A 24991-nucleotide genomic window follows, 5' to 3' on the forward strand; every position below is an offset into this window, starting at 1 on the left:
TCTCACGAGATCCAGCCACCTCGGACGAGGCGCCTTCTGCCACCACCAGCGTGTCGTCCTCGTAGCAGACGACGCGCATGTGCGGTAGTAGTGAAACAATGCGTCATACGCGATGTTCCAAAGCATAGACCAGAGAACTGACCCTTGCGAAACGCCGCCCGTAACGGATCCGACTCTCGGACCCGCAGCGCTCTCGTAGAAGATGACCCGATTGCTAAAGTACGACCGGATCATTCGCCCGAGATAAGGAGGCACCCGAAACGCGTCCAGCACTCCGAGGATGTGTGACCATCGCATGGAGTTGAACGCGTTTCGGATGTCCAGGCTCACTGCCACCCCAAAGCCCTGCTCAAAACCCTGTGGGCCTAATCCCTGAAGAGGGAGGCCGCATCATCCATCCCCAAGTCGTCCAATATGCATAGTGATCGGTACGACGAGGGGAGACCCTCGGGCTTGTCACCCTTCCTCAGAAGCACCAACCTAAAACAGGCTGTCAGCCTGAGCGCCCGAGTCCCGGACCTCCAAAAAGACGGCTCCCGTTCGGGGCCTCCTGGTGCCCGCCAATTAGACCCCCAGGCTTAGAGGTCAACGGCAGCTATCGCAGTCTTTATGACCGTGTCGTACCGTTGACCTTCCCTGAGTAGCCCGAATGCTGGATCAATTGAGATGAGCTAAATATTTCAGCTGTCTGGACATGGCAAGTAGATATCATCAGGTTCTACTTCACCCGATAGATCATGAAAAAACAGCCTTTACTACGAACCAGGGGTATTACCAATTCCAACAGATGTACTTCGGGTTCAAGGGAGCCCCTCGACGTTCCAACGCTTAATAAATCAAGTGTTAATGGGAATAAATGGATTTAAGGCCTTTGTGTATCTTAATGATGTTATAGTTATTGCAAAATCTGTTTATGAACACAGAGAACGATTAAAAAAAGTATTTGAACAATTCCGAACATACAATCTCAAACTACAACTAGCGAAATGTGAGTTCATGAGACGAGAAGTAAATTATTTGGGACACATAATATCAGATGAAGGAATCAAACCGGACCCCATTTGGGTCACCCAGGTGTCTCTAGGACAGTAAAAAGGATAAAACAACATCATACATGGAAGCATCTTAGGACAGACATCATCAAATTCATGAATAAATGCAAGTCCCATATATATGCAAGTCAAATGTCAACTAAATAAGTCATTACAAATATTTAAAAAGAGTATCAAAGTTATATAGTTTCCAAATAGAGTATATTTAAGATTTTGTTTCTTTGCTATAGTAAAAATATACAACTATAGCTATACGTTAATTAGTAAAAAAAAATAAATTTTTAAACTTTGACTATATAATTTTTTTTTAGCTTTAATGTGAAGCTGAAAAGGTATTTAATTTTAATATTTGGAATATATTATGAATGTTGAATTTAAAATTTATATGACGTCTTTACAAAGATGATTGTATTGAAGTATATTAGAAATAATATTAAATACATTAAAATATATTATTTTTTGTTTAAAAAAAAATGTTATTTTAGAATAAATAACTTATATTTACACTATTTTAGTATAAATTTCAAAACATACGTTAAATTACTCAGATAAAATTTAATCATTTAAACAGTTGGCTTCATAAATTGAAAAGTTATTGACATGCATTTACAAACTACGCTAATTTTGTTTTCAATATGTTTTTTTACCAGCACAAAGGTAAGTATTTATTGGTTTATTAATTTATATTTTTAATCAAAAATGATATATAAATATTTATAGAGCAAGGGACTTAATGCAAATCAATTAGCGCACGTTAAAGAGATGCATTGGTATATTATTAATGATCATGATATATTGCAAAAAGTTTTAAAGAAATTTGATATCAAGGAGGAATACGATTATAATCCTACAGGTAATATATAATTCGTAACATTTTTAGTTTCAGTTATTTTTACTATGATTTTTTTTTTTAATATCCCCAATAAAAGTACTCTATTTAATTAAATTTTATTTTTAATTAAAAAGTATATTTAATAAAAAATAAAATATATATAAAAAAACCCAGCACAGTGGGGTCGCGGCATAGATTTAATCTGATAGTGATTAAAATCACTACCATAAGAAACACTTCGATGCAAATCTGTAGATAGCGTTTAATTCTAAGAAATTGATGGATAATTACAAAAGCAACATCAACTTCTATTTCCTTAATTATACCCAGATTAATAATTCTTTTAATTATATATTATAAAATTTTTTTAATTAATTGTTTTCAAATTATTATTGATTTTGATTTTTATATGTTAAAAGAAATCACATTGAACCTACATTTTTTTGTTCTTTAAAGTCACAGTTTTAATATAAAAAAAATGAAGTTATTGCCATAACTTTTAGCTCAACTTGCAAGTTTGAAATTAACATTATTAAATAGAAAAAAATGAAATTGTTAAGATTAATATGCAATCAGGAAATTTTATTATTACTTTTTACAGTATATTTACCAGAAAAGTACAATTTTTTTTACATTTTATCATAATAGATCACTTTAATAAAAATCATAGTAATCATTTCTAATTAACTTTTGGTATTTAAAAAGATTCTACAATGGAAATATTCAGAATTTAATTAATTTTAATGATTATATATCTAAAAAACCAATAAAAAAAAAGTTGTTAAAAAGATTTATTCATTTGAGCGTAATATAAAATTTGATAATAATTGTAAAACTCCAAATGTTAAATTCAGGTGAAACTAAAAATAATTTTTTTTTTTAATTTATGATTTATATAGCAACATGTACACAAAATTATTTGAAATATTATAGATTAGTAGTAGCACATAGAAATGGAGTTAAAAATTTAATAAATTACAAAGTAAAATTATTTACTTTTGTAGTTGAATACTGTCATATCAAATCTAATTCGACAATGAATACTTTAAAAATATTAGAAATTAATTATTTTAATTGTTCGTATGGAAAAATCTGGTTAAGCTACTTTTTATTTGAATAAGGAATATTTTTTCGATTTTTAAGAGTAATAACTTAAACTAAATACGAAGTGTAATTATTTAATGTATCGTTGAAAAAAGTAGGTTAAGCGAGGGTTGGAAAAATAAATCGTAGCCACAAAAAGAACCACATAGTAAAATAATATTAACATGAATATAAATTTCTTCTCACAAGGGGCGACTATAATAATAGGATCCTTTATATTTATTGAAGTTATTGAATCTTAATGAGATAAATAATAAATGATTTGAAAATTTTATTTTAACTAAAAAAAAATGCAAAATATTAATAGGCGCAGACGGATTTGAATCTCGTACCGTAAGCGCAAAAGACACAAGTGTTCCCGACTCGGCAACTGTTCGTTGCTTTTACAGTTTGATAAAATTTACTTTTTAAGCTAACTCAAATTTAAGAATTACTTTTTCGACTTTAAAAAAGTTAAAAAATTCTAATAAGTTTTATCTCTTATGTGTATGAACTTAAAACTTTTTATAACTTTATATTAAGTAAAATTAATACCTTCTCAGCTTCGCATCGAAGCTAAAATTACTTTTTCGACTTTAAAAAGTAAAAAAATATTAATAAGTATAATTTCTTATGTCTTATGAACTTTTTTCTATGTCAATTAAATTATAAAATATTCATGAAAGTCAGTGTATTGCCCTTTTAAGATATTTTAAAATAAAATAAAGTACAAAACTCAGGATTTTAACACAAAAATAGCATATTTTTGAGCACGGTAGCCATTTGAGCATAGAAGATAGGTCTTCGGGACAAATTTTTTTTTTAATTTTATAGTACACGACAAAAAGCTTTAATTTGACATATGTTAAAAGGACGCAGTATTTCTGGAACATTTTCAAAAGTTAAGTTGAAAAAATAAACTTTTTGTGCAAAAGTCACTACTTTTAATATAGCCTTTACCTGTTACTCTGTGATCAGGTTAAGGGTCAGATTATAAATAAATATATACTTAAAGAAAAGTTATTATCTTCTTCTTTTAGCTTTTTTACGGGCCTTTCAGGCCCATTACCGCAACAACCATCTGCCCCCACTCACCTCTATCTTTTGCCGTTTGTAGTAATACAAAAATAAGCAAAGGGTTGTTATGGTATTTTTGACCAATGTTGGATATTTGGGGATTTGGTCAATTCTGGAGTAACGAAGTTCTATCGGGGTTGTAGAGTCCAAGGGTTTAGAATAATAAAGACAAATAGATATAAAAAGAAATGATTGAAGTTCCTCTTTATTGTGGAATAAAAAACTAATTAATTCATAAGCACCTTTACAAAGGACACTGGGGCAACGAGGTGGTAATTCGACCCACGAATACCCAGTCGAATTGTCTATTAATGCAGTCAGATACACATTAGGTTTTCACACTCTTTTCAGGTACGGGGCGGTAATCCGATCCTCGAGACCATGTTATTTGTATATGTATAAAGTGCGAATGAATTGGTAAAATTACTAAAGAGAATATTGATCTATTGCTTTACCATTCTTTACTCAGAATATTAATTTTAAACAATTGGGATATTATAAAATTACTTACTCCTTTTAGGTAGCTTGTTTAAAGATCGTCAATAATTAAAATATTAAATATGTAACTCTTTCTTTTTATTGTTCTATTTTGCGCACACGAAATTTATTTAATATATCTTTTCTAATAAAAAGTCTAGACTCAATATAATTATATTTTAATATCGTGTTAAAGTATACCGACAACAGGGGATCGCGGTTAATTGAGAAAAATGCACTAGACAAGAGAGTTCTGAATTCTATATTGAATTCAGAACTTCAAAAGTAAAAAGATCCTTCTTTCTGAAATTCAGCGTCTTTTTATATGTATTTTAATCTATCTATCCCCTATCTTGGGATATTATCGTCAGCGCTTTTAGCGATTTTCAGTTTATTGTGTAAAGTGGACATAACATGATAATTATTTTAAGATATGATACATAATATTATAATAATCAATTTAACACATATATACATATATGATAGCTAATACAACAATGTATATGTTATGATAGATAAATTAATTATTTGTTTGTATACAATTAATATAAAATACAGATTATAAAATATATTTTTCGTTGATAAATGTCTGATGCGTAATGTAGAACATTAGTTACATTACAACACGTTTCTTCCGCATTTCTTACTCCCAACATCTTCAAGTCTTCTTTTATTCTATCTGTCCATCTTTGTCTGGGTCTCTTTATATTTGGTTTCCAAGCGGTTACTTGTCCAATTAGTCCTTCCGATTTCCATACATGTCCGACCCAACCTATTCGCAGGCTTTTCAAGGTCCCCCAACAATGCTAGGTTCATTATTTAGTTCTTCCAAGTTTTAATTGCTTCTTATTTCATATTCTCCTTCATTGTTTCTCTCTGGGCTAAATATCTTCCTCAACACCTTTCTCTCAAGTAGTTCTAACTTTATTTCATCAGCTTTTGTTGTCGGCCAGGTACTGCTTGCGTATAAAGCTACTGGTTTAACCAAAACTTTATATAAGATTACTTTGGATTTTCTTGATAATAGTTTTGACTTGAACATTGGTATCAGTCCATAGTAACACCTGTTTGCTGCGATGAGCCGTCTTTTAACTACCTCATTCGCGTCATCGTTGATATCTGCACCTAAATATTTAAAATTTCTGACCCTTTCGAAAATGTGATCATTTACTTTTAAGGAGTCTGTTCTGTGATTTTGTCTAGACCCTAACGTGTATTTTGTCTTTGTCTCATTAATTCTTAAGCCAATCTTTCCCCCTCCTACATTAACTTTTTGTGCAAAAGTCACAATTTTTAATATATCCTTTACCTGCTATTCTGTGATCAGATAAAGGGTCAGATTATTAATAAATATATACTTCAAGAAAAGTAATTATATAGTGTATTTTATAATAAATATTTTAACTTAATCATTTTTCAAAAAATTATGGAATTTTTAATAAAAATAGTTTAAAAAATGTCGAAATTTATCGATTTTAAAAATCGTAATTTTTTGGGGGATTTCCACCATTTACGAGGAAAAAGGGAAAAATATTTAATTTTTGAGAGTAATGTTGAAAGGTTACAAATATATAAAAATCAAATTAATTGGCCGCAACAAAAAATTTGTAACTTTCATGGCGTTTTACAAAGTTATAAGTAAAGGGTCGCCAACCTACTGGGCGAGACAGTATATTGCCGGACCACAGTAGGATTTTAAAAAAATTTAACTTTTTTATATTAAAACAATTAGAAAAAAAATATATAATTAATAAATATTAAAGTTGATGTCCGTTGAGTCGTTGATAGTAGATGTACACCAGAACCTCGTGACAGTTGTCACATAACCATATTAATGAGGGATGACCTTATACAAGGCCGTTGCCCGTACCTTATAAACTAGGGGAGTTGATTTTTGAAAGGAGAAAAAAAATACACGAGTCCATTGAAGATGGAACACGCAAAAAAAAAGAAAAATATGATGGTTCAGTTAAATTAAGGGGAATTTATTAAAAAAAAACAAAAAAAATTAAGTTAACACGAGGCAAAAAACCGAATGGTCAAAAAACATCGTCTACAAATTAAAGGGGAACAAAGAAAGAGAAAAAAAAACAGATATTAATAAAAAAAATATTTACACCTACACTTTTGTTGTTAGAGAATACGATGAACGTCTTCGGGTACCCGCCGGCTATTAATCGCAGCATTGCCGCTAAGCAAGGCGGGTATACGCCCCAAGTAAGCGACTAGTTTTTGGCAGTTAGGCTTAGCTTGCAAGACGTTGGGACACCCCGGAATAAAATGCACTACGTCACCACATTGTACCAATAATATATTCATCACCCAATAAAAAAAATAATATAAAACCTTTAAAAAAATATATATATAACATGACAGGTGGTCTTGTACACGCCTGTCATGTTGCAGGACCTAAATAAAAAAAATATAAGGGCACCTATACAAAAAAAACTATAAAAAAATTCGCCACACGTGCTTATGGCACGGCGCACTAAAAAAAAAAAACTGGCTCAAAACATTAAAACAAAAATATACATTACCAGCCCCTAAGGGCTCAAGAAGCTGGAGGCAGGTTTAGCCGACGCCATTAAACACAAAATTTACATAATTAACGAACAGGGAACACTCACGTAAAAAAATGTATATATATATAAAAAAACAGTTGTAGCGCACACAACAAAAATTACGACCGCTACGGACGAAAATTAGCGTACCAGTTCCGACGATGGCTAATTTCCGACAGCCCGTCCGACGTTTTACCCGGCGGTCCGTTGGCGACCAAACGGCTAGCCTTTAGAGTAGGGGTAAAAAAATAACTAAATACCCAGTGCTGGAAATTATTAAAAACAATTTAAATCATATGGCGACAATATATGCGGTGAGCAGTGCAAATGACGTTCAAGATAGGAAAGGAGCGGGGTGAATGTACACACAAATGCCGTCCATGAACCGGTCTGAAGTAGTACACAGCTGACTATCTCGCACGCGCATAAACAAATCACAACACCTTATCATGATAATTTTACCGACAAACGCCGTCGCAGTCCGCATTCGGCTCAACACAAATATATATATATATACAAATAGACAAAAAAATAAATAGATATTTTTGTCACGTTACAATGTCTTCAACAAGATACGGTTCGTAATGTTTTAACATATCGTTAAGAAAAATATACCCAGTGAGAGCTGAAAAAAGTAGTGACACATAAATAAAAATAAACACATCATGGTAAAATTATTAAATATCAAATTCATACTGTATTTTATTTCTATAATAAATATTTATTCATATATTATACCAATTAATCATAAAACGTGTAATCAGGAAATAAACAAGGAATTAGGAATTAATTTTGCTTTTGGAATAATCCACCGATTTCTTAAAATTGAACACTACTTAGAGATTTTCATCGAAAAGTTTTTTATGGTAATGATTTTTATCACTATCAAATATCATTTATACTTGTTACCACTGTGCCGTGATTTCACTGTGCTGTTTTTTTTTTAATACTATAAATTAACGGAATTGAACGTAATAAATTATGATAGAAACTTTTATATATTTTCATTAATTGTCGAGAAAAATTAATAATGATATTTTGATTACCTGTGTTTACGGTATTAATATTTTATAGATATGAATAATGTAAAAATCAACAAGATTCTATTGTTTTTGGTTGATGTTGATATTAATACATATTAATTAATCAACTGTTCTTTTTAGATGAATCAATAAATAGATAAATAAATTACATTTTGTAGGTAGAGAAATTGAATAAAGTGGACGTTGAAAATATCTACGCTGAATTCTGTAAGGTTCACAAAGACGGAAATGGTCTTATTGATAAGGAACAATTCATTAAATTAATTTATGAAATTGAATACAGTGATCTTATTAGAAACGTAACTTTAAATTTATTTTAAAATATTCGTAATTATTTACATACAAAATACATCGCCAAAGATTTTTGTCCCTATAATGCAAAAATAATACAGTTTTGATAAATTTTGAAAAATTAATTTTTAAACTAATAGAAATGTAATCACAAGAATTTTAACCGAAAAATTCAGTGTTTCTTACAATATATATATAATATATTATTTCTCATTTTTTATTAACTCTCACTGCTAAAAAATTGTGATATCCATTAGCTTATTTCCAATTCATTCAACTTTACCCTAGTTATGACAAAAAAAAATTTAAGAAATTAAAAAATTAGTTTATAGATATTCTTATTCAATTAAATACATATTATTGGATTTTGAATATTTTTATGTATAATTTATAAGCTTTTACAAATTATTATCACATTACATTTTATAGCATAAGATATTTTCTATACTTTTTCAAAAAAATTCAATGATTTTAAATATTAAATATATTATATTTTATAGATAAAAGATAATTAGATTAATATAAATTTGTTGGGGTTACATAATAATAAAATAATATAAGTTCAAATATTTTTTATTGTTCATTTTATATAAATTATTCATTAATATGTTGTGAATTTTAGCAAATGTTATACAGCGTGTCTTAGATCTAACTGACTACACTTATCTAATATATTAAGAAAAGATGCATTATTGAGACTGTTTGGTTCTTTCTCTCACTCATATGAAACTACCGTTGACTTCTACCTCTTTTCAACACAAATTGCATGTGTATAGTACTACAATGTCACCAACTTACAAATGTAATATAATTCGGGTTTAAATCATAAATTAATCATGTTTATCCAAGAAAATTACGATAGAAAATGGATACATGGGTTAAAGCTAGTAACTTATAATTGTTATCAGTAACATCTAAGACACTATCTGTATGCACCAGGGTTAGTATGTTTCAAACACTTAATGTTTAAAACACCAAAAATATAAAAATTTATATTGATTTTTTGGAACATTTGAAACTGTTTATTGAACAGATTTTTTATTTAATAAGTTTTTTAACAAATTTGATATACATACTATTACATATTATGCTCAAAGTCATCATGTTACGGAGGACTCAGATTATCATTCCTATATTCGTGATTGACAGCTGTGTCACCAGTATAGATAATAAAGCGAATTAGTTGACCTTCTATCATCTCTGTGCTTCTACCTGTAGAAGTGTATAATTATTTATAAAATGTGTAATAAATTATTATTAATTATTTATTTAATTAAAACGTGGCATAACATAACCTCTTTTTTTAATGAGGTGATGAATAATTTTGCTATTTGAGGTGATAAAAAACCTTTATGATAAAAATCATTATTTGTGAAGAGGCTAATTAAAATTTTTCGCTACCAAAAAATAATTTTTTATAACAAAGCATAAAATTTTGATAAATTTCTGAGTTATTAAGTATCAGTACCCATTTGAAAGCCAATAGTTAATTTATTTTTCTACGTAAGCGTATTACAATAAATTATTTTGTGTTATTTAGGCAGAGGCACTGGACAAAAATGACAATGAAAGTAACAATGATATTTTGCTTGATTTTAAGGAAGATATTAAAAATTATTGTAATTATTTAACAAATTAATGTAAAAAATATATTTTTCTTTTAATATTAATGTATTTTTTAGGTCATAAAGAGTTCAATTTAGCTGATGTATTGTACATGGTATTATTACACAGGACAAAATTTAAAAAAACAGAATTTGGTTATAATATAGATAATATTTACTGGCGTGATCTATATCAGAAAATCAATGACCAATTTAATGTTAAACAAATCGATGATGTATAAAAGTGACATTTTTTTAAATTTTAAAACAATCATGTTTTTTAGCAAAACAAAATATTCTAAAGTTATCAAAATTGTAAATTTCAGATTCACTCATTTATCGAATTAAATTATAATCATTGCATTAATTTGATTTAAATCTAGAATTTTTATATCGTGGTCTCTGTGCTACTTATTTACGATGGGATGGGAAGTAAAAGGGGCCTTACCTCAATATAAAAATTTAGCCTCCACAAAACTAAGAAAAAATATTTGCATTCTTATACTTTTTACTGTACCTAGAAAAAAAATTACAAAATATTAATTTTGTAAAATGTTTAATTTTCTATTCCATAGAATATTTGATTAGCCCAATTATACTATTTTTGTTTAGTTTAGCAAAAATTATATCTACATTTTTTTTTAATTTCTCCAATATTTATAAAATTACCATAATTTATTAACTCATTGTGTTTTGGTGTACTTAGGCTTAACTATGAAATTAATTAAACGTCAAATTTTTATTTGTTAGTTCATAATAATAGCTGAATATAATAGTTAATGATAGATTACGCCTTAATCAAAACACTAAAAAATGTGTTAGTTGCACAAAACATATACTTAAATACATACTTAAGTTATGTCGCTAGAAAAAATATGCAAAATATCAATTTTTTGAAGTGTGTAATTTGATATTCAAAAATGTAGTTTAATGTCTAATTTAAATTTTTTTGGAGTAAATTAAAACTAACATTTAACTTTTGAAACTCGTAAAAATACGTATGAATTTCTTTTTGTTTTCTCAACTTTTGTTGTACTTATTAATAAATAACAAGGGATCAAATATGCTGATCATATTTATTTTGTTTGATAATGTTTAATAACAGTCTATTACAAAAATTTACTATGAAGTACGACTAAATTTTTTTTAATTTTTAAATCTGTTCGTATTTTTTCTTAAGTTGTGTTAAATTTAAAAAAAATTATTAAGTATCATATATTAAAACATATAACTTTATATTCAAATCATATACTTCTGTCTTAATTTATTCATTTTTAATCAGATAAAGCTGAAAACAATGTCCTAACGTTATACATTAGTTTTTATGCTTTTATTTAAATATATTGAACTTGAGAACACTTTTTTTTTAATAAGTAAACTATAGTAACTAAAAAAAAAATGAGATGTAAATGTAAAATGGTAGTACTTAATGATTAAAATGATTTAATAAAAGTAGTTATTAGTTGGTCTTGTATGAGCATGAGATAGTTTGAGTTACTATTTATTAATCTAATAAAATGATATAATATAATTTTCTTTCGGGATATGAATACGAGGGTCTTATGAGAAGATGTAAAATATAGAAAAACAAAATTATACTTTAAAATTTATTATTATAATAATAATTTATAATAGAAATTATTGTGAATAATTATCACACATAAGTTATCAATAACGCCCCACTCGTATAAGTAATTATTTAATCTTGTGCTGACTGTGAGTCTGTTAATACCTCTACCTCGAGTAGATTATTTGTCACAACTAAAAAATGTCTTATAGTTATTACATTAAATTTGTATCAATCCATTTTTAGGCATATTTCTCGGAATAGTTTAAAGGATCGACATAAATAATATATTTAATTTGATGACTTATAGACAATGATTTATAGACTACTGAATAATGACAGGTGTATGTACTGTAACAAATTTTTAATTTGTAAATCCAACACTTAACTTCCCTATAGAGAAGGTATAAAATACTTTTACTTTTGTATGAAAACTTCTCACATTGTTTTTATCATAATGTGTTTTTATTTATGTGTTCGTGAATTATATTAGCTCTCTCTGAACTGATTTTGTTAATCTAATGTAAAAAGAAACCAAATTTAATTAGACTGAATATATCGTTTCTAAATATTAATAAAACATCCTCATTTTAAAATATTTGGAAGAATAATTAAAAAGTAGTCAACCGTCGCAAATTGTAAATTCTGATTTTTTTTTTTTTGTATATTAAAATTGCTATCATTTTTTTTTTTAATTTAACAATCTAACCGCTAAGGTTCTTCTAGTGAGTTATAAATTATATAGGACCCACGTAATCCCGCTAGGGAACAGATTAGCTAATTGTTAGGACGCAAGCGGGAAAACAAGTTAAGGTAAATGGAACGCTCATTAAAAGTATATTATTTATTGTTGTTTATTTTTTATATAATACGTCATATACCCTCGCTCGATTTTGTAATTTAATGTGTACCGCGTAAAAATATAAAAAATCTGCGAATATACGTTTACTTTGTATATGTGCATATGCCTTGAAATTAAAAAAAATGTTTAAGTATTTATTATAAAGGAGAGCGGGACTAATTGATACCTGAGACAAGATTTTTTCTAAGATTAAAAAATATATTGTAATGTCTGCAAACTTTTTGTGGAGTTATTAAATTAAACAAACAATGATGAAAATAATTTAAATAAAAAGATTTATTAGTTTAAAATTACAAGTATACCTTATTTGTAAGAAAAATATTATATTGTTCTTATAAAATATAAAGTTATAACTGGAATATGAATAAACAAATCTTAACATTTTTTATTGCAATAGCTAAAGAAAAACATGACGTACAAAAAGTATTTTAATTTTTAGACTTATTCAAATTAAAAGAATTCTACGAAGACTTTTGAATAAAATGAAATAGTAATAATTTATAAATTAAATTTCTGTATTTAAAATAGTTTGCTTATAATTAGTTGAACTAGTTCAGTTACTGAAAAAAATAAGCCTAATAATTATCCAGGGACATAACTAAGGGGTNCCTAATAATTATCCAAGGACATAACTAAGGGGTCATATTGTTAATTTTTTATTGGGTTTAAATGTTTTGTTATCTACGATGCGAAGATGAGAAGGAATTGGTTTATACTGGAGTATGACCATGAAAATTCTCAGCTCTTAATTTATATATTAAGGCCGATTTTAATGATCAATACACGACGGGAACTCGATTTTATCTAATTGGACATATCGTTGCCAAGAATTGTAAAAAACCCTTAGTATTAGAAATTTAATAAATATTTTAAAATTACGCTACCAAAAACCGTATTCACCTAAATAACCTTAAATAATATTCATTTATTTCGTAAAATCTTATCTAACCTAAAAAAATTACTAATGAATTTAAATTATGCAATTTATACATACATACATATATCTATATATATAATTACACACTTGTATATTGAGTGTTCAGTATGTAAGGAAATGGGTTTCTTCTGTTCTTATTATTTGTAACAATTTACCTGTTTCCTTACTAAACACTCTATGGTATAGTATAGTCTTCAACACTCAAGGATTTTTATGGATATACAATTATTCTAAATGCTAACATTTGAAAATTAATTTATGAAGTATAAGTATTCAAAATTTTTGTTATTTATCGTCTAATTAAGAATACTCTGCAAAAAAAAAATACAATGCTATATAACACTCACATATAGTAGATAAGATAAAAATGTGTACGTTTAAAAATTTTACATCATTTACTTGTTTATCATTTAACTTAAAAAATAGTTATATTTTTAACGTGTGTTAAATTACACAACCACACAAAAAAAACTTATTTTCGAGTTCGGAAATCTGACCATGTTTACTATATGTTTTCGAAGTCACTGAATCCGAATCTGAGGTCGTAATCATCCCATCGTGTCAGGGTTTCTCATAACCTCAAAAAACCCCTTCATCGAGTCATATAACGATAAACCCTTCACATCAAACCCCTTAACCTTTTGAGATCATATCACAATCACCCCATGATACCTCGTTATCATAAGTCTATAATCATATAACCCCATAACAAACTGAACATCCATATAAATTTGCATTGATACAAATTGCCTCAGATGAACTGTTTTGTTTGACTTGGGGGCAATAGAATTATGGGGTTATGGTGTAATCAAATATAGTAACCCTACAGTATTTTACCATTAGTATATTGGTATTCTTAAAAAAAAACGTAATTTCATCATTTTTTCTGTTTGTTAATAATGACGATTATTTAGTTGAAAAAAAACCTGATTCAATAAATTCTTAAGGAAAAACTCTTTAAATATATTTACAAAATATTCTGACTTCATCATTTTTTAAAAATAATTTTTACAATTTTGGACTACATTAAAAACATACTTTTTATTACATGTATTTGTTTAGTTATAAGCATTTTAATACATAGAGTGGGTATGTAACACAGCTGTGGGACACATATACCAGAATATTTATCTATATTCACCTTTGTTATGTATCCACTTATCAGACGCAGATGTAGCTTGTGTTAACGTGAGGGTTTTTTTAATAGTAATATATATATTTTATAATTATATACAACATTTTATATAAGTTATACAGAGCGATTTTTTTATCATAATCCACTCAATTACTCAATAAAGAAAAATTTAAACATTTTTTTTTGATCTCCGTTAGTTACACATTATTCTTCTGTTGATATCGTTTTCTTCTGTCCTTTTCTCAATACGTATTTCAATGTCTAATACCGTAAAATAGTACATGAAAATTCAAATTTTCACAAACTTCAAAACGCTACAGAATATTTACTACTGAATATTAATAAGATATTTTTTTACTAAAATTTTTCTTAAATTCTACTCTACAAAATAGCTATCTTAGATTTTTTTTTTACATTTTATTTAAAATTTTAAAATAATTAATATTTTTAATAAAATGTAAAAAAATTAATTATTGAGATATAGCTATAGACCTAACGTATAAATATTATTTAAAAAAAAAATCAACTAAAAATATTAACTGGATCAAAAGTTATTTAAGTTGTCAGTGAGTGGTGGGCCACCCTGTATATTAAAATATAAATATTTTTATGAACTCATATTATTATAGTATTAATGTAGTTTGGTTGTGTTAGTAGTTAATTAGTAAGTGGAAAGCTATTAGATTGTGTAGTATCACATTTTAATAAATGTAATAATTAATACTTATATTTAATAAAATATATCACCAAATCAGTGTTCCCCCGTGGATAAGATGAATAATAAAATAATACCCTTACACAAGATTTAACCACCCTCTTACGCATTCCATAAAACGCCCACGTAAAAGATTCTATCACATTAACCAATCAAATACAGAAAAAAATATTTCAATCGCTAAACCAATTTTGCGGGCTACAAAAAGGCCATTTTCCCCAAATTCGGGCGCTTCGCTTTTCTTACAGTGGTTCTTTTACCGTGTGTTTCCTCTACGGTGGTTATGTACGGTTTCTGATCATCCCTCTAGCGGACACTGGGACGCCTTGCCATTCTATTTCTGCATCTCTACGGCTCTCTGGAACTCTCAACCAAGATACACAAAGTGAATGTGCGAGAGTTAATGTTTCATTCTTAGTTACAATTCTATATAAAATCTGCACTATTTTTACCCTCTTTCGTAATTACTGAAAATATTATACATCTTATTTTCAGTCGAATACTTTTGGTGATATAAACATTCTAACACATAAAATATTGGTATTTATTTATTTCTTTTTATATACATTTATATATATAAAAATACTGAAAGGTTACATGACTAGATTTCATTGTGTTCTATTACTTATTGAAATGCCACATCCTGGCTGGACAGAGTACTAGCACAACAACAACATAGTTAATACTCCAACTAATTATAATCGTTCTCTAAAGTGTCTCTCCACTTATCGACTAGCTAGTCTGATCTCTGCCACAGTGCGGGCAATCGGAGTGTAGGACACTTATATAATTTATAACGCATTACTTATTAATATTATTTTGCAATATACATTAGACATCCTAAGGTACTTAATTTGATTGAATTGTATCTATTACTTATTGAAGGGCCACAACCTGGCTGGACAGGGTACTAGTACAATAATATCATAAATAGAATTTTAGTTAATCTCAAGATTTCTTCAAAGTGTCTCTCCATTTATCGACCAGCCAGTCTGATCTCTGCCACAGTGCGAGCCATCGGAGTGTAGGACACTAACATAACTTATCGTGCATAAATCTACAGGGTGATTTTTTTATCATAACCCACTCAATTACTTGCAGAATAATAATAATTTAAACATTTTTTTTTTCATTATATTTAGTTACACATTATTCCTGAATTTTTAACTATGTAATACTTTGTAAGTTCATCCCTTATGCCTTGGAAGGGGTCAACTTTGTTTTTTTAAATTGTAACACATATTTTTAATTTAATAAAATGTTTGAGTCTTTAATTTAATAGTAAATCGCATTTGAATTTTTAATATAACTTAATTCGTTTATAAGATATAATCATTTAAAGTTTCAAAATTTTAAGTTAATATAAATGTATAATACACATGGGATTGTAAATACAGGTAGCTAATTGGTTTTTTATAACATCGATATTAGCAGGTACACAGCATTGTTATTATCAATTGTAGAAAGGCACAGTGTTATGAGTTTATAAATAGACTAACTGACAAAACAGAAAGTATATCTATTGATAATCATAATTGATAATAAACAATCCGTGACTGAGACAGCAATGTCATAAAAATCCAATTAACTAACTGTATTTACAATCCCATGTGTATTATACATGTATATTAACTCAAAATTTTGAAACTTTAAATGTTTATATCTAATTTTCTTTAGTTGCACATTATTCTTGAATTATTAACCATTTAACATTTTTTATGTTCATCCCTTATGCCTTATTAGGGTGTCAACTTTGTTTTATTAAATGGGAACACATACTTTGAATATAATAAAATGTTTGGATTTTTAATTCAATAGTAAATGACATTTGAATTTTTAATATAACTTTATTAGTTTATTAGATATAAACATTATTTAAAGTTTCAAATTTTTGAGTTAATATACATGTATATTACACATGGGATTATAAAAACAGATAGCTAATTGGATTTTTATGACATTGCAGTCACAGTCACGGATTGTTTATTATCAATTATGACTATCATAGATATACTTTTTGTATTGTCAGTTAGTGTATTTATAAACTCACAACAATGTGCCTTACTACCATTGATAATAACCATGGTGTGTACCCGCTAATATCGATGTCATAAAAAACCAATTAGCTTCCTGTATTTGTAATCCCTTGTGTATTATACATGAATATTAACTCAAAAATTTGAAACTTTAAGTGTTTATATCTAATAAACAAATAAAGTTATATTAAATTTCAAATGCCATTTACTATTAGATTAAAAATCCAAACATTTTATTATATTCAAAATATGTGTTCCCATTTAAAAAGACAAAGTTGACACCCTTATAAGGCATAAGGGATGAACATAAAAAGTGTTAAATGGTTAATAATTCAAGAATAATGTGCAACTATAGAAAACAAAAAAAAATGTTTAAAGTATATTTATTCTGCAAGTAAATGAGATAAAAAAATCACCTGTATAATACTCATGAAATATAAAAGAAATAAAAAATAATAAAATTGTTAATATGTGTTAATGAAGTATTGTTATTAAATATTACAATTTAAAATTAAATGTACTATAATTAATAAATTTAATAATTTCTTTAATCTTAATCCACACTATTTGAAGTCAGCTCTACCTTATGATTTAACAGGTCTATTTACACCGGCTGTCAATTTGACACAACCTCATTATGGCTGGGGGAGCTAGTATAGGAGCAAGATGTGAACTTAAATTTTGAAAGTGTTCCGGAAATACTGACACTTTTATATATATATCTTAAATTAAAGCTAATGTAATTTACTTTATTATGCAAAAAAAAAAATTTCGGACTTTATTTTGTCTTCATAGTAAAAACAGACATCAAAGTTAATAAAAAAAAAACACGATTTTGTGAAATAATTATTTTTTATATTTTTAACTTTATAATGCTAGAACTTTTTGAAAGATGTATTGATCAATATAATTCTTTTTTTTATAGATGCTTGATGTCTTTACCTATCATTTGGTATATTTTTTTTATAAATCGGACTTTATTTTATCTTCACGATGAAAATGGCTACCGAATGCTATTATTATGTGAAAATTCTCGATTTTATTTTTTACATTTTTAACTTTATAATGCTATGACATATTGAAAAGTGTATGGATCAACATTATTTTTTTATAAGAAATAATATTTTTTAATAATCCCTTTTTCATTCGACATACTTTATCTTAATTAGGGTATTAATAATGAACTAGCAGATCATGTAGCTTTTATAATAATCTACCAATTTTTTAAAATTAAACACTATCTAAAGATTTGCATCGAAGCGTTTTTTTTTTATAGTGATTTTAATCACTGTCAGATATCATTAACTTGATCCATCTATGCCACGTCACCACTGTGCCGCGACCCCACTGTGCTGGGTTTTTTTTTTATTTTAGTCTCGCGGTGTTCGCGATTATGACATTTACTATACTCAACCTTACTTATATATTTATATAAATTGTGTATTATAAAATATATCTATATATAATTTTTATATTTTACAAAAATTACTAATCATTGTATTTTTTGGTTAAATTTTAGTGTATTAAATTATATACTGGATTACTTTAAAAAGACAATTTTAGTGATAAAATTAACCACATAAAATTGTATTTTATTTTTAATTTATTTTTTACATATTCGATTTTAAATTCAAACACTAAATGATATTACTAGATAAACAATTTGAAGTATGAGTATGTGAGTTATGACGTCTAACTGTAATAATGTGATATACATTAAAATCTATTTTTTTCTTTTACAAATACATTATTATAGAATAAATAATTAATATTTGCACTACTTCAGTATAAATTGCAAAACAACGTACGTAAAATTACTCAACTAAAATTTAAACGTTTCAATAATTCTTTTTTAAGTTGTTAATATCTTTAAAAGATAAATCATTATCATGCATTTAAAAACTATACTAATCATTTGTTCAGTATGTTTTTTTACTGGCACAATGGTAAGTATTTATTTGATGGTTTATATATTTATTTAGATATTAAATATGATATATAAATATTTAAAGAGCAATGGACTGAATGCGAAACAAATACGATTCTTTCAAAAATTGATATGGCATTATGGGGATATTAGAATGATAAATCATACTTTAAAATGTACTGGTGTTAATGAAATTTACAAGTGTTATAACACTCATGGTAATTTATAATTCTTATATGTTTTAGCATCAAATTTTTTTGATAAATACATGATTTATTTTATGTAGCCGTAAATTAAAATACTTTGCTTACTTTAAAATTTAATATAACTAAAAAAATACTCAATATTAAATACTATAAAAATGTATTTATAGCTTTTTATAGTTAAAAGTTTTTAATATTAATTAACTTAAATTAATATTTTTAACGCTTTTTATCCCTACCATACTACTTATTTCCAGCAAAAAAAAATTGTTTTATTATTTGCTTTAAACTTATTAATTTCCAAATCAGTAGTTTGATAAATACGGTTTGGTTAAAAAAATGATTGGCGATGTGGAGAAGAGGGTGTCTTTGCCCAAGTTTTCACGATCGTCATGGTGAAGAGGTATAAGTTATAAAATACCAAGTTACATAGCTGTACGACTTACCAAAGATTGTAATGTGTACTGAAGAGAAAACGCATAACGCAGCTCGAACTCGACAACCCAACCGGAGTAAAATTGCTTATCTAAGCTCGATGTCACCAAACAAGTGGTTTTTGAAGAGATGAGAAAAGTAATGATGGCTAATGTATTTGTAGAAATGTTACGGTGAATATGCGGAACACTAGTTTAGTTTTACATTCAAAATCTGTATAGGATTTTCATAGTGTTACTTATGTCATATGTTGCGGGAATTTTGTATTAATATATAGTTGTATGATAAAAATTGAAGTTTAATAGATTTATAAATTTTAAATAAAAGCTCATTTTTGAGCGATACTTGAGCTGATGTTAAATGTCGTCAAACGTAATTGAAATACGTTACATGTTATAGTATTTAAATTGGATAGTGCACGATAATCCAATTAAATTATAATTTTTATTAAAATGCATAAATAAAAAATATTAATGTATGCTAGTGTCAATATAAATAGATAATTGTTAATGTCTTATGGCGAAAACGTTACGTATAGCAAATACAATCTATTGAAAAGAACGTTGCATAGCAATCCAATGTAAAAATAATTTTGATGAAATATTTTAAGTTGATTAACACTGATGTATTAATCAAAACTTGTGTTAATTAAAATGTTATGTTTTGCGATGGTCGAATGAATTTGTAAAAAAATTCTGCTAAATCATGTAAATCATGCATCACGTAAAAATTCAACTTTAATATACTAAACTGATACTTAAATTGATGTTTTACAGCGACAAACGTAATTGAACTATGTTTAAACAGTGGCGTTCGCTTTTTCCAGGGGAATAACAACGTATGCGAGTAGTTAACCATTTTGTTCATGTTCATTTTAAAATTTATTCTGTAAATTTGCAAAGTAATCGACTTTTAATTTAAGATATAATTTCGTTATTTAAAAACAAAAACCTATTAAAAAGGAAAAAATCACCAAGAATAAAGAATATCACCACAAGGCGGTGTCATAACCATCTGGCACACCCCTTAAATAAGCTATTGCATTTAGATGTTACATGTTTTGCTATCCAAACTGATTTTACATGGAGATCTAATGTAGTAATAATTTTGATTTAACGATTTGACATTAATAATGATGTGTTAAAATTTTGTATAACGTGGTGATAAGGGCTGTATAGCCGAAGTAGAACCCTTAATGGGAATAGAACAAAAAATCGAATGTTTTTATTTTAAGATTTGAGCTAAATATTGTTTAAAGTGGAGTATTGATGCTTCGTGAAAAAATGACCGTGCAATTATTTTATTAATAAAGTAAATGTACGGCGAATCACTGAGTATGATTATTGTGAACATAAAATAAAAACGAACTTTATGCTGTATTTTATATGACTAATAAATTTGTGATCTAAGTAGACTACAATATTCTTAAATTTATTTAACGATACAATTTTAGGTTTTTGTGAGTACGACACGGATCAGGAAGGTTTTTTTAATACGTCAAATGTGAATTATTACTTTGTAATGGACACGTATGACATTGTAAAGATATTTATTCAGTGCTGATAGTATTTCTCAGTTATTGATAATGTAATTGTATAAATGGGTATAAACCTAATAGTTCAGTGTATGTACGAATGATTATTATACGATGATATATACCAAACGGGCAGCAATAATGTTATACTGTGGTACGCGAATAATGAAATATATTTAATTGTTGTTGAATTTGTCTACCCGGAACACGTGTGCCGTCACGAGTGTCTGATAATGAAACGGCGGGCGTTCGATGAGTCCAACTCAGCGTAATTTATTTTCCAAGACGTCGATCGATTGTATTGATTGATTGGTTAATCTACTTGTTAATATTAAAAATCACCAACAAGGTAGAATTTTACATTTTTTGAGCTATTGACAATTTATGATAACCGGGTGGGGAATTCACTGCAAAAATTTCACAATAAGAGAAAATATTCGCATTAGCAGAATGATCTTCAATTATCGCACAATTAGAATCAGCGTAATTTTCCAATCGTATCGTGAGGAACGTTGTCGAAAAACAATAGGAAAAACGAACCGGAGATGCGGACAGTAAAGTATCACAGAAGTGACTTCCACGTATATTTGCGGCGGATGTCGCAAAATAAATTTTATTTTATTTACAATGTATTCTAGAGCACATAAATAAGAAGTACATAAGGTCAATTATCATTTTGACTACGCTTCTATAATATTTAATGCCTATTCCACAAATTTAACTTAGGCATACCATTATTATTTATATAATTGCATTACGTTTGTTGATTGTAATTTTGTAATTTTTTTCAGGTACGACCGTTTATTAAGGCATAAGCAATTTCGAATTACAAAATTTTATAAATGTTACATTATCTAACTGCATTTATTTTATATTCAGAAATAATACTGAAAAGTTAACTTTTGTTTCTAATTCAAAGAGCTCAAAAATTATTTTATAAACGTACTTCTTTAAATTTTTTAATTAATTTTTGAAAAAAATTGTGCTACATAAAATTTTAATCACTGTATTTAAGGTATCAATATTTTATAGAGGAAAAAGGCGAAAGACTTGACAAGATTCTGAACTTTTTGGTTGAAGTTAATAAGTGGGGTGATGACAAAAATGTAGAATTATATAATAATTAGTTTATTATCCTTTTACCGAAATTAATGTTACATTATTTTACATTCTTTAGGTGGAAAAGCTGGATATAAATGATGTTAAAAGAATCTTAACTCAACTCAATAAATTTTCCTCCTACAAATATGGTCTTCTATATGAAGAAGATTTCCGAAACTTCATGAATAATAATATTAACATTTTTTTAATTGAAAGCGTAATTATAAATTTATTTAAAAAAATATAATAATAATTACATAGATACGAGATATATTACCCAAGGTTTTATCCTATCTACACAGAATTGACATAGCTCAAAGCCATTTTGAATTATTAAAATCATAGAAATATATTTAAACGAATTTTAATAAAAAAAATTCAGTGTTCCTCACAGTAATATTATATACAGGTGGTCCAGCATTCACTGACAACTTAAATAACTTTTGATCCAGTTAATATTTTTTACTGATTTTTATTTTACCTTCGATTCAAAACTAAGAAGGTATTAATTTTACTATGATGATTCTTTTTTTTGTGTCCCTTATCAATATTTCTTAGCTCTCACCAAACCGATTTCTTTTAACGATACGTCAAAATATATTACACTTATAAATCATAAAACTTATAATCAGGATATAAATAAGGAAATAGGAGATAATGTTGCTTTTGGAATAAACAACAAATTTTTGTGTCTATCTAACACTATATGAAGATATTATTTAATTGATATTCATAGATAATATTTATTTCTTAAGAGATAAGACTACTTATTAAATATAGGTGTTGTTCTTGTTATTATGTGGCTACCCCCAGCCTCCTTCGTCACTAGACAGTTTGACCGTTTGTATGTCGCGTGAGTTGTTATTGTAAATTATATGTTATGTAATTGTCCACCACCATCGATCAGCTGTCTCACGCACATTATATTGTATATATTAATTGTCATTTTTCCTTTCTTTTTATACCGCCTCGTGTTCGTTATTTCAGTATTTATAATATTTTTGAAATTTTCATTATTTTTCTTTAAATAAATTATGCAAGCGCTTTTGGCGTTAGTGACCAGACATTTCTTGTCGCTGAATTTAATATTTTTAGTACAGCGTTAAAAATCAACTCTTGGTGGTTAAGTTGATCTCTGCTAACCTCCAAAGTTATTTGAATTGCCGGTTATTGAACAAGCCGGTATTCGCGCTCGTTATCATAATATTAAGTGATAACAATAATAATGATGGTCACCGACCAATGTAATAGACACTAATGTTCGATCTACGTATGCGCGTTGACAAATCGCCGTTTTACAAGTAAACTTATAATAAACACGATAGAGTCCACGATTTAATATTTGCATTTATGAATTATTTATTATATTTATTGAACTAGTTCTAAACAGCCAGTCATTGAATGTTAATAATTTTCATAGAAAATTCCATATTTATATTATATTTACTGTGAAAAGTTTGTGTTTACTTTTGTTTTTGTTATAAAACATAGCCAGCGATTGATATTGTAGAATAAATAAAGAAAAATTTAAATTTTTACAAAATTTAAAATGTTACAGAAAATTAAATACTAAACATTAACAAGAATTTTTGTTTACCAAATTATTTTTTTAAATCTATTCTTAAAAAATGGCTATTTTGAAATTTCTTTAAACACTTTTCGTAAGTTTTTAAAATCAAAATTTTTTAAATTAATTATTATTCAATAATTAAATAATATTAATTATATTATTATTACAACCATCAAGTATATTAACCATAAAAAAAAATTAACTGGATCAAAACTTATTTAAGTTGTCAGTGATTGCAATGTCAAATTATTTATGTATAATTGAAAAAATAGTTTCCCGGTATTGATTAAAATTACTATTTTGAATATTTTAGAAGGTAACACTCAACAATGAAGACATGGTAAAAATCAAAATGGCTATACGTTATTTGATAAATGATATTAACAAAAATAGTAATTAATAAACAAATTATAAATAATCTTTTTTTTTATATTTTTGTATTTTTTTAGGGAATTGGGATTATTACGATTTAGGTGATGTACTGTTAATAGTATTAAAATACAAGGCAGAATGTAATAAAACAAAATTTGGTGAAATTAATGATGATGTCATTCATGATAAATTAAACGATATTTCAAAATATTATAAAGCAAACGATTTTAAAGCATTTCACGGAGAATAGATATGTTGTATAACATTATTTTGTTAAAGTTTTCAAAAACCCATGTTTTTATCAAATATTCTAAAATTATAAAAAGTTATAACACCTACATCCAATCATGTATTGTAGTTTTTTATTGCTTAAAGTTTATTTAAATTTCATTTTTTATTTTATTCTGAACTCTGTGCTATCACTTGCTTTATTCTAATAATTTATTAGTATTAACCTCTTTCATCTATTTCTTAGTACATGTTTTAAATGTCCCAAGGTCATTTTGACATTTGTGTTTTTTGCATATTCATATGAATATTTAAAAGAAACGTTAAATAAAAAAAAAATTTGGTTTCA

The 24991-nt window shown here is 27.1% G+C and overlaps 1 protein-coding gene and 1 long non-coding RNA gene across 3 annotated transcripts; one reads left to right on the forward strand and one right to left on the reverse strand.

Annotated features, from left to right (window-relative positions):
* The first annotated feature begins 1574 nt into the window (after positions 1–1574).
* LOC126905649 (uncharacterized) lies at positions 1575–24991 on the forward strand. 2 transcript variants are annotated; one of them, XM_050685577.1, is made up of 6 exons: positions 1575–1709; positions 1773–1905; positions 22404–22477; positions 22549–22689; positions 24356–24434; positions 24492–24991. In XM_050685577.1, exons 1-6 carry the CDS (start codon positions 1653–1655, stop codon positions 24662–24664), a joined length of 657 nt encoding a protein of 218 aa, XP_050541534.1. In that variant the 5' UTR covers positions 1575–1652; the 3' UTR covers positions 24665–24991. The 2 variants fall into 2 exon arrangements, with proteins under 2 accessions (XP_050541534.1, XP_050541533.1); XM_050685576.1 differs by lacking the exons at positions 1575–1709; positions 1773–1905 and adding exons at positions 19061–19218; positions 19285–19417.
* LOC126905670 (uncharacterized) lies at positions 8447–19942 on the reverse strand. Its single transcript, XR_007704071.1, has 3 exons — positions 19849–19942; positions 9493–9628; positions 8447–8700 (listed from the first exon to the last, which is right to left on the reverse strand). It is a non-coding gene; the product is annotated as an uncharacterized LOC126905670 (long non-coding RNA).

This window comes from Daktulosphaira vitifoliae, unplaced genomic scaffold (genome assembly GCF_025091365.1).
Source record: "Daktulosphaira vitifoliae isolate Bord-2020 unplaced genomic scaffold, ASM2509136v1 Scaffold_4, whole genome shotgun sequence".
Classification (NCBI taxonomy): Eukaryota; Metazoa; Arthropoda; class Insecta; order Hemiptera; family Phylloxeridae; genus Daktulosphaira; species Daktulosphaira vitifoliae.